The sequence below is a fragment of the Polypterus senegalus genome, chromosome 1, assembly GCF_016835505.1.
Source record: "Polypterus senegalus isolate Bchr_013 chromosome 1, ASM1683550v1, whole genome shotgun sequence".
NCBI lineage: Eukaryota > Metazoa > Chordata > Cladistia > Polypteriformes > Polypteridae > Polypterus > Polypterus senegalus.
Genome location: NC_053154.1, coordinates 31,010,829 through 31,023,086, shown reverse-complemented (window position 1 = coordinate 31,023,086; position 12,258 = coordinate 31,010,829). Strand labels below are relative to the sequence as shown.

Below are 12,258 nucleotides of genomic sequence, written 5' to 3'. Positions count from 1 at the left end.
CAAGGATTTTACAGAGATTCTTGATCAGGTTTAGATCTGAACTATGGGCTGGCCATTTCATTATGTCAATGTTGTTGGCTTCAAGGAGCCGCTTCACTCATTTGGCACTGAAACGGGGGAATTGTCTTTCATGAAAATTGCAGGCTGATAGGGAGATACTTGCAGGAAAGGAACCACATGTTGCTGAGGGAGGTTCTAATAAACATTTGCAGTCACCCTGCCATACAGCTGTATAAGGGCCCAACTCCTGCTGCAGAAAACATCCCCCAAACCATGAAGCTTCCTTCTCCGAATTTAACTGACGACTTTGCACATTTTGGGTTCAGTCTTTCCCCGGTTTGACGCTGAACATATTTCCCATTGGACCCAAAAATTGCTCTCATAACTAAAGTGAAGTCTGGACCAGTTCTCCTTTGTCCACACAATGTGCTTTTCAGCAAAGGTTGGTCTAGTCTTTTGATTCTTTCTGCTGATTAGATGCTGGGTCACTGCAGAGTGGGCTTTCAGTCTGAATTGTCTTAAACATTGAGACAATGTACGCCGAGACAGATCCTTACCCTGTTCAGCGCTGAACTTGCAAGCAAATCCAGCTGCAGTGTTGAACCAATTCCCTGTTGAGAGTGTCTGCATTATCCTGTTCTCTTGTGCATTTGTCTTACATGGATGACCAGCATTTTTGGGGAACTTGACCCTCTAGAAATCACAGACTTTAAACAACCAACATCTCTTACATGGCTAAAAGGGCTATCCTTTCAGCCGTAATCTACACAACCTGCTGTCGCAGAGTTGTTGTCGTCACCTTTGAGCAGCTTACCATCTTGCTGAGTAATTAGGACTGCTGCCAGACAAATAGAACTTGTCAAATAATTAAGGAAATTAGCATCAGGTATCAGATTAACACCAAAAACTATGAGGTATCTGAGAATGTTCTCTAGTTTTGATCTGAGTTCTTCTTCATATGTCTCATTTAAGTTTTTATATTGTGCTTCAGAATATATTTAAATTATGAAGTATACTTAAAATGCTCCCTTCTACTCCAGTTAGGATAACTTCAAATAGATATAAGCAGTAATTTTGAAATTTAGGAAGTTGAAAGTTGTTCTGTAGTTTTGATCAACACTGTATATCATTTTCTAACGCACTTAATACAGGCCAGGGTTGATGGGTGGGAGCAGGAGCTCAACTCAGCTGGCATAGGGCGCTAAAGCAGGAATAATATTGGGACAAAGCACCGATCCATCACAGGGCAAATACACACACACACACCAGACACACATTAGGACCAGTTCAGCATTGCCCAATCACCTAACCTGGATGTCTTTGGATAGTGGGAGGAAACCAGCACAGACAGCAAGAACATGCAGACTCCACACAGGGAGAACCTGGGACACGAACGAGTGTTGCCACTTTAGGAAAACATTAAATTATGTTAATGTTTGAAAGTCCTACAGAAAGTATCTAATACTGGCATATTTTTTTATCTCTGGGAGCCTGGGCATTAGTTTTCCATATCAGATAGACATAGAGAGACATAGATTATTGCATTATCCAATGCCTTCTTTTTCCAGCTAAGAAATATAGGAAGCTTTGAGCATTTTCTCGCAATGCAGAATACAGAAAAGATTAATGTCTGTATTTACTCGTGTATTAATGTCAAACAAAATGGAATTCTGCAGGATTTTTAATAGGCGTAAGTTTATTTAACAGAACTTAACATACACTTCAGGATATATGTATTGCTACTGTAACAAGATGCTGACTTTCTGAAACTTGCAAGGATAAATTAAATAACTATGGAAGGTCAAACTTTTAGCTGTAAGACCCTTACTCTGCAAAGATAATATATTTCATATTCATGACTATGCTGTTTGTTTTTATTTTCTTAGGTTTACAGTGGAGAGTTGTATCACCTGCATAGTCTGCTTAGCAATGTACATTTTATATATGCACATGTACGACTAGGCCTGCTTCCAGAACTTTTAGAGGCCTATAACTTATATGGTAAGTATCAAATAAAGATCTCATCCTCATATAAAGCTTTCAGTCCAGTTTCGGGATGGCAAAATAATTCTCTACATATTTAATGAATGTTGTCCAGTGAAATGTGCAGTTTTACATACAAAACAAGTAAAAGTAATGCATTGTTTGTAACATGTTACTTTTTTATAATAAGCAACTATGTAACATATTTAGTTACTTTTTCTTTTCTAAGTAATGAAAATAACTCCTTAAATAGGTTTTAACTCGCTTTGTCTGATCAGGGAAATGTGGAAGCAGGAATTTGGTTAAATAATGCAGCTTAATTTTTCATTCTTTTTTCCTTGAGAAAATTGTAGAAATTTTATAAGCAGCAAAATATACTTACTGTATTCGATGTAGCTCTATGGATTATTTTATTATATTAATTTTTTGTGCCTTCAACACAACCAAATTTCTGTTTTGCTTCAGATTCAGTAATTTCTCGTGAAGATCCAGGTTTATCTTGCCAAATTTCACTAGAGCCCTATAAAAACTTCCTTCAACAAAATCACTCCATTCTTTCCCGGGAACCTTGTCTGTTCCTGCAGCAAGCTATTAATGAGCCCAACTCTACTTCTGTCTTTCATTGGGCTAATTGTGTTTTAGAGAACAAGGTTACAGGCTTCCATGTGATGGAGTGGCTCAACAAACCTCAGCAAGCAAGGAAGAATGTTAGGTAAGTGTGTCTACCATTAGTTAAGTTGCCTTGTGTTTTTATTTCTTTTTTCAAAAGAAAACTAACCTTGTTACATTAATATACATGTTCCTATTCAGTAAAACAGTGCACTTTACATCCATTCCTGCTTGTGTGGCTGTAAGTCCTTCTGGTAGGGTAGCAGTCGTGGGCACAAATCAAGGACTCATTCATGTGTTTACAACAGATACAAGCCAGGTAAGATTACCTTCTGTTTTTATTAAGATGATTGTTCTCATTATTGGAGCATTTGTGATACATGTGTTTACTAAAAATACTTTCTAATTTTTTAAAAAAACAGTGAAACATTTTTTTTCCCCCTAAGGAGTTCCCCTTATATTGTGTAGAGATCTAGGAGGTTAAGAGCTTTTTCTCATGTTCATATTTTTTCTTAATATTAATAATTTCATCATATTTTAGTTTTTGTTTCAATCCCATTAAATTCAGTGGCATGTATTTTATTCCTATAGCAGTTTTACTTCTAAAACAAGCTTTTCATGTGTTTACTTTGTCCTAATATTAGTTAAGGCAGGTTCAGGAAATGAATGTTGAGATGGACATTTATAAGTGAGAACATGGAAAAATACAATAATTTCTTCTAATTCTATCTCATTTTCTGAAACTGCTTTTCCTGGTAAGGGTTGCGGTTAAAACACTATGGAAGTACAGGAGTCAATGCAATTACTTGTCAAAAAGAACATAACTGAAATGCCTTTGTGAAACTTATGCCTGAAAAATATTTTAAAGAAACATTATTTTAAGTACATCATTAAAGGGCTCCATCTAATATACAGACGTTTAAGACAAACTTTTTCCCAAGTTAGATTAATCATGCACAAATAGAATGAGAAATAAAATTTATTTGGTAACCAACCTTAGAAATCAGTACAAAGTGAAGAAATTTAATTCAGATTTATTCAAATCATATTTTTAATCAAATATATTTAAGGTACTGGTACATTAGTAATTCTTGTTTTGGCATGTATACAATAATAACAAAATTTATTTATATAGCGCTTTCCAATACAAAGTATAATTCAAGGTGCTTTAAAAATATTAGTAAGTGAAAGCAAAGAAAAACAATAATTAACTAATTATGCTATGGGTCTGTTGGTCAGTAGAGAAAGGAAAACAAAAAACCTCTGGGTTTCCTTATCCAAAACCACAAGGGTACACTGTAGCACACTGCCATACTCACTCCCATACTTTGTCACACTTTGTCTAATAAGAATGAATTGAAACTGAGATGAGGAAACCTTAATATCCAGAATAAGAGCACATTAACACAGTAGAGAATATGCCAACTCCACAAAGAAACCATGCCTCTGTGGATCTGAATTGGTTCCAAGTACTGTGAAGTCATAATGGTAATCTATGTACCTTCATACTGCTTCATGTGCTTTAGTTGATTCACAAATTAGAGATGTTCTTTGCAATTTTTTTCTGATACATGCAAACCCCATTTACTTAAGGCTATCTTATGCATTTAACAGTCAAGACAGGTTTGATTATTTGATATAATTTCATCAAATATTGTGTATTTGATTATCTAAGCAGCAAATACTGTGACATAAATTATTTCAAAATATCTAAACTGAGTCAATCTCTGGCTTATGTATTGTTTGTATGGATTTATACTGTATGTTTTTCCCATGTCCACATGAATATTCTCTGGATTCTCTGGCCTTGCTCCCACACATATGCAGGATGGGCTGTTTGCCTAATATAAATAACCTTTCATTAGTGAGTATGTGAGTGCACATACTGTAACTTTGTGATGGACTGTTGTACATCTAAATTTGGTTCCTGCCTTATGTTCACATATAACTAGAAAAGGATTCCACCTACTTTGATCCTGTATTGAGTTTGACTTCTGTGTGTTGGTGTATATGCATGAATGGCCTTGCAATACACTGGCACCTACTCCTGGGCTGGATCCGTAACCCTAAATTGAATCAAACATGTTTATATGGTATATGTAAGAAATGTTAACAGCTCATTTATTACACAAGGAATGAGTCATTGGGATATCTTTTTAACAATTACAGGAAATTAGATCAATTGCCAGTGCTTTTGATGGCATTTCAACCTGTATCTTTCTGGATGAAGCAACTTTATGCTCCACTTCCTTCAATGGGCAAATTGAACTTTGGAACATTGTCAGTGGATGCAGGTAAAATGTCAAAAATCTCTATTTTATGAATGTGAAGGAAAACAATTGGGCTCAAATTTATTTAAACGAAGAGCCATTGAATGTTCATAGCTTATCCTGCCTAAGTAGCAATTACTACTGAATAAGATCTGTTTCATACAACAAACAAAACATTTCCACAGATACTCTAAAGTATGCTGAATAGTAACAATAGAAAAATTTTATATTGGGAGTTGATATAAAACACGTATAGTGAAAAGATATCAAAGCTTAGATGTGGTAAATAGTTAGGAAATCTTATCACCCACACTTGCAGTGTAGCTTATTAGTATTTATTACTGAGAATATTGGGTTATAGACAATCACACTTTATTTTAGTGTGATTATGAATACATATACATTTTGACTTACATGTAAAACCTATAAAACCCATTTTTGCCCAGTATCTGCACATATTAGGCATTTATGACTAAAATTCCTTCATTGTGAAATACATTTTTTTTAAAAAATCACGATTTAAAGATCACACAAGATGATGCTGTCATTGGGATATTAATAAAGATGTTACATATTATTAATAAGATTCCTTAAGAATTTTCTAAAAAAAATAAAACAAGTTTCAGTTTAGATCATTAAACACTTTTTAACTTCTTTGGTGTTAACCCCAAGTGTGACTTAGGCTTGGAATTCCATGTAATAATGCTTAACCACAAGTCAGCCTTGGAATGATGTGTAATGATTTTTAAGCCTAAATAATACTTGTTGCAGTATTCAGCCGCTATCTAATGAATTAAATAATATTATGCTACAAAAAATCATGAATATGTCTATGTATTTTCCCAGTCTAAGATAACTCATCAGTATTTATGAATGGGGCAGAGCATCCAACTAAAATACAATGGCAAACTAAAAGCTGTAAAGACAGTTTTAGAACAAACTGAAACAGAACCATTGCTCATATCGGGCAATGGTGATGACGATGTGAATCAGTCTTCAGACATTGACACGAAAAGTGAAACTGATGCATGCTATGGCTCTGTTTGACCAAATCACCATGATACACCTGCTGAATTTGGTCACGTGAAGCTTCAGCATAGTACAACAGTAGGACTGTGACAAAAGGAAAAAATATTTGCAACAAAATGCAAGAAAAAGCAAGATGTTTCCCCTTTAGCACTGTTCACAATGCAGCAAATGTCAATGTTCATGTCAAAGAAAATGTTGAAGTCACTAAACCTTATACTGTGGTAGTCTCAGTAACACAAGGGTTCAGTTGATCATGGAGGTCAGGCACAGAGATTCTACCCTCTCATGTGCAAACAACAGAAAAATCTAAGAAACGCGTGCAAAGAAATGTACTTCTACTGTCCCAATTGCACTATTGAACTGTGCTTTGGTGAATGTCTCACAATGTATCATGGAAAGAACTTGTACTAAATATGCATCATCATAGCAGTGGACACCAGAGGGGAACCTTTTCTATTATATTTATGTTGACAATTTGGTATTTACATGCTTCTGTTACACAATGTTTTCTTGGTGAAAGTAATTCAATTGTATTGGCTTGTTTTTCTTGGGGTAAACAATGCTATTGAGGCTACTTTATTTCCTAGAATGATGCACATTGAAGGACATCGAAACCAGATTACATCATGTGATATTAGTCCAGACAAAAAGAATTTTGTCACAGTTTCTTTAGACATGGATTTGAAGGTAAGATTTATAAGTATATTTTGCTTTAATTGTAATCTTAGTAACAATAAATGGTTGAAATTCTATTCTATTTTGGCTTACTATGCAAAAGAAAGATGAGCAGAATTTGTTTTAAAAATATCACCATACCAATTAAATAATTACATATTTACGTTAAAATTATGGACATTAAACACAGTGGTGATTCCACTAATGATGATAGTTTATAGTAAAGTAGTAGGGGATACTTGGTAATACTCAGGATGAAAAAGTGCAGGTACAGTCATTAAATAAAATCCCCAGGACTAAATATTTCAGCCCCAAACCAAAATTTCTTTAATAAACCCGCCATGGGTAGCAACTTTGCATATCTGTACCAAGTCCCAAAAATGCTTCCTAGAGACACTTCCATTTAAAAAAGTGTGCAGGTCCTAAATAAAGTTCTCCATGGGGTACAATTTTACAACAAAACATAGCCTAAGACCTTCCTTTTTAAAAAATGGGGAATCTCTGCAAAGTTTGGCATCAATAGGTTCAACTGTGTACATTGGCATATTGGGCAAAAACACATTTAACTTTGCATATTATATTTATACTACACAACAGAAGAAACCTGGGAAACTACCTTGGATAAGGACGTACAAACACACCTCACAGGTGATGAGCGTGCCATCTTTTCATATGTGAGAAGAAAATAGGGTATCTGTTGATATGGAATAAAATGGGAGCAGAGTTTTTATTAAAACTCTTTGTTTCTTTAAGGAAAAATGATGTTTTGTTTCATTCTGGCCAAGTGAACTCTTTTTTTCATTTGGTTGAGTGAGATGTAGTGTGCAAATAGCATAACCAAAAAGCACATACGGGTGAGCAATTTATTTAATGATAGAGCACCTTTCCATTTAACTTGTCTTTCTCCAATTCTTTCAGTATGTTTCTGTGTAAAAAATTGAAGCTGAAAACATTTCAGATTAACATTCACTACGGAACTGTATATAAAAAATGATTACAGCTTTTGTGCTGTTTCATAAGAACTAATCCATTTTAAACATTTTAACAAAATGTTTGCCTATATATGGTTGTTATTGTATATTTCTATTAGTATCATGGTAGTTTTATACCAAATTATTTAATTTTAAGCATTGTGGCTTGCAACTGAGTGATATTTTAATTCTGTGCAGGTGTGGAATGGAAGTAAAGGAAGCCTTGCAGCATCACTTTCAAATCCTTCTCCTCTGAACTGTGTCAGCTTTCATCCAAATGGTCAGTTAATAGGTCTTGGAAGATGGGATAGATCAATAGTTATTTGGGACTGGCTGTCAAGAGAGACTTTTACTGTGAGTATTATAGCAAAAATGTATGTAGAAGAGAAGGGGCTTACAGTTGGACTGAAAGGTTATACTTTAGAATGGATGATAAAATTATTGTCAATAATATTTCAATCAAAACCTAGATTATAACTCTGGGTCTGGGCATCTTCCAAAACTATTTATTTCATATATTTTAAATAACCGATTTAAGTTGTGTTTTTTGCTTTTTGCCATATACCAATATCTTCTTATATAAAATGCTACCATGGCTGTTCGTTTGTCTGTCCAGGATTTTAAATCACCTGTAGCTCGCAAACCGTTTCACTTATTTACTTGAAATTTGGTATACATATACTACGTGACGTCTACTATCCGCTTTTGGGGTGATGATTTTTATTATTTTTTTTATTTTTATTTTATTTTATTGTATTGTAGAATCAACTCTCGGCAGCATGCAGCAGGGCGGCCGTGTGTCACATGCGTACGGGCGCCGTTCTCATTCCCTACCACCTTTGCGAATCATTCTTGAGGCAGATTGAAGACTTAAGTGCCAGCTTAAGAGAAAAATTAAAGAAAACGTACTAAGTAATTGCAACACAAAAACTAACTTAATCAGATTTAACGCGAAAAGATGCTGACGAATGAAGAGAAGCATCGGGCCACTAGGGTGGAGAAAAGAAGAGCTACGTAGAAAGCAGCAGGCGCATCAACTTCTGAGCAAACAAATGCTAAACAGAGACAGAGAAAGAGAATGACAACTAGGAATGGTCAAGTCAAGTGTAGTCACTGCATGTTATCATGCAGTACGCCGCTACTGGTATTCACAGCGTATCACTTTTTCCACATTTTGTTATGTTACAGCCTTATTCCAAAATGGATTAAATTCATTTTTTTTCTCAGAATTCTACACACAACACCCCATAATGACAACATAAAAAAGTTTACTTGAGGTTTTTGCAAATTTATTAAAAATCAAAAACTGAGAAATCACATGTACATAAGTATTCACAGCCTTTGCTCAATACTTTGTCGATGCACCTTTGGCAGCACTTACAGCCTCAAGTCTTTTTGAATATGATGCCACAAGTTTGGCACACCTATCTTTGGCCAGTTTCGCCCATTCCTCTTTACAGCACCTCTCAAGCTCCATCAGGTTGGATGGGAAGCGTCAGTGCACAGCCATTTTAAGATCTCTCCAGAGATGTTCAATCGATTCAAGTCTGGGCTCTGGCTGGGCCACTCAAGGACATTCACAGAGTTGTCCTGAAGCCACTCCTTTGATATCTTGGCTGTGTGCTTAGGGTCGTTGTCCTGCTGAAAGATGAACCGTCGCCCCAGTCTGAGGTCAAGAGCGCTCTGGAGCAGGTTTTCATCCAGGATGTCTCTGTACATTGCTGCAGTCATCTTTCCCTTTATCCTGACTAGTCTCCCAGTTCCTGCCGCTGAAAAACATCCCACAGCATGATGCTGCCACTACCATGCTTCACTGTTGGGATGGTATTGGCCTGGTGATGAGTGGTGCCTGGTTTCCTCTAAATGTGACACCTGGCATTCACACCAAAGAGTTCAATCTTTGTCTCATCAGACCAGAGAATTTTGTTTCTCATGGTCTGAGAGTCCTTCAGGTGACTTTTGGCAAACTCCAGGTGGACTGCCATGTGCCTTTTACTAAGGAGTGACTTCTGTCTGGCCACTCTACCATGCAGGCCTGATTGATGTCCTTCTGGAAGGTTCTCCTCTCTCCACAGAGGACCTCTGGAGCTCTGAAAGTGTGAATATCGGGTTCTTGGTCACCTCCTGACTAAGGCCCTTCTCCCCGATCACTCAGTTTAGATGGCGGCCAGCTCTAGGAAGAGTCCTGGTGGTTTGAACTTCTTCCACTTACGGATGATGGAGGCCACTGTGCTCATTGGGACCTTCAAAGCAGCAGAAATTTTCTGTAACCTTCCCCAGATTTGTGCCTCGAGACAATCCTGTCTCGGAGGTCTACAGACAATTCCTTTGACTTCATGCTTGGTTTGTGCTCTGACATGAACTGTCAACTGTGGGACCTTATATAGACAGGTGTGTGCCTTTCCAAATCATGTCCAATCAACTGAATTTACCACAGGTGGACTCCAATTAAGCTGCAGAAACATCTCAAGGATGATCGGGGAAACAGGATGCACCTGAGCTCAATTTTGAGCTTCATGGCAAAGGCTGTGAATACTTATGTACATGTGCTTTCTCAATTTTTTATTTTTAATAAATTTGCAAAACCTCAAGTAAACTTTTTCATGTTGTTATTATGGGGTGTTGTGTGTAGAATTCTGAGGAAAAAAAAATAATTTAATGCATTTTGGAATAAGGCTGTAACAACAAAATGTGGAAAAAGTGATGCCCTGTTATATATATATATATGTATGTATGTATGTATGTATGTATGTGTATATATATATATATATGTATATATATATATATATATATATATATATATATATATATATATATATATATATATATATATATATATATGTATATATATATATATATATATATATATATATATATATATATATATATATATGTATATATATATATATATATATATATATATATATATATATATATATATATATATATATATATATATATATATATATATATATATATATATATATATATATATATATATATATATATATATATATATATATATATATGTATATATATATATATATATATATATATATATATATATATGTATATGTATATATATGTATATATATATATATATATATGTATATATATATGTATATATATATATATATAATTAAATTATCATAATGTGCTCTGTGGAAAATAATTTAGAGACTGCCCAGGATAGTTGACCTATGTTGAAATATTTCTTCTGTTACATTAAAACTGTAACAGTAATTATTTATTTTATTGACTAAAGTTAATAAATACATCGTTCTGAGATACGTTATCAGTGTTGGGTCTGGCAACACCAGCAATGTTCACCCAGGTGACCAGACCGGGGTTGACCAGGCTCTGATATGCCTTCCGGCGTTATTCATCCATGGATCACCCCCTTTATCCACAGCCAACTTGAGGCTCTCTCAACAGCCTTTGATGCTAATCTGGTGACTGGTCTCTTGGCTTGATGCCAAGTTGTGTGTAAACTTTGCAGAGAGAGCTGCCAACGAAGCCCCTGTAGCCCACCACAACCAGATGGCAGTGTGCTCACCACCCCATCTTCAGCATTACTTCAGGAGTCCCAGATACTTAGCTTGCCTCCTCTCAAAAGCCTGTAACATCCAATCTTCCTGGGAAACATTCGATTCAATCATTGTGAACTGTTTTAAAGCCCCTGAGAAAATGAGTATACCTAGTCACTGTGACATTGCGGGTTGGCCCCATGCTACTCGTTCTGTCCGGGAGCCTTTTGAACCCACCTCCACCAATAACGTTTCTGAGGGATGAAACCACAGATGGGGACACAACACAAAATGCAAGGGGTAGGTACAACAGTGCTCCTGTGCTTTTATTTAAAATCCATGAAAAACAGTGTCCAAAAACAGTGCAGTGGTAAGTCTTCAATAAATAAATAATCCAAAAATCATAACTGTGATAGTGGGGGATAAATGTTCTAATAAATAAATCCATTAAAATAAGGTTTAAAACATAATGCAGGAAGCCGACCATTAATAACTAAGCCTTGGTTCAACCACTTTTGAACTGCTGTCTTCTCAGCTTATCCTGACTGAACCTTTCAACTGAGGAGAAGCCTACTCAACAGACACAGAAATTCTTCTACAGGTCCAGGTCCTTGTTACTCCATGGCTACAACAAGGTGCCCCAATCTGGACCCAAGGCTCGGGTCCCTAAAGGCCATAGTGTTTACAATGGGTATCCCAGTCTGAGCCTCGCTGAACCCCAACTTCCTTCACAGACATATGATGCCTTTCATCAACCTAAAGAAAAGCCATCTTCTCTGCAGATCACTTGCACCTGCTCCACTCCCTAGTGAGAGTACGTCCATTATTTATTTAAAATGGGCCCCTACTTCTTAAGCCATAGACCTGCTCTTCCACAGTCACAAAGATGCTACTACAGCGTGAGTCAGAAACTTGAGTTACTTGCCCAGGTTGACTATTAACTTCCAATTATGAGTGGTGTTAAGTAGGCCTGTTGACTCACTTGGTTGTAGATTGTTGTGATCTCCTTCAGAGCAAATGGGTGAGGGCTTAGAGGGTGTATATGAGGGCAGTTGAGGATGGGAAGTGGTGCTGGCTGTTAGTGATGGCTCTTTGGAACTGCCTTCAGATCCTGGTTATGTTGCCAACAACAGCAACCCAGAGCAGAGATGGTAAGAAGGTGCCTCAGAAGCTATGCTGGATAAGACATTATTG

At 36.1% G+C, this 12,258-nt stretch overlaps 1 protein-coding gene across 4 annotated transcripts in view; it reads left to right on the top strand.

The window, feature by feature from the left end:
• The window catches only part of tep1 (telomerase-associated protein 1), a 156,932-nt gene that overhangs the window by 107,902 nt on the left and 36,772 nt on the right, over window positions 1–12,258 (top strand). For 3 of the 4 annotated variants that reach the window (XM_039745490.1, XM_039745498.1, XM_039745504.1), the window contains exons 33-38: window positions 1,887–2,001; window positions 2,449–2,695; window positions 2,794–2,911; window positions 4,762–4,886; window positions 6,479–6,578; window positions 7,736–7,891. In XM_039745490.1, coding sequence (XP_039601424.1) covers window positions 1,887–2,001; window positions 2,449–2,695; window positions 2,794–2,911; window positions 4,762–4,886; window positions 6,479–6,578; window positions 7,736–7,891 — 861 coding nt within the window. The remainder of the gene's footprint in view (window positions 1–1,886; window positions 2,002–2,448; window positions 2,696–2,793; window positions 2,912–4,761; window positions 4,887–6,478; window positions 6,579–7,735; window positions 7,892–12,258) is intronic. The other variant, XM_039745513.1, reaches the window with a different exon arrangement.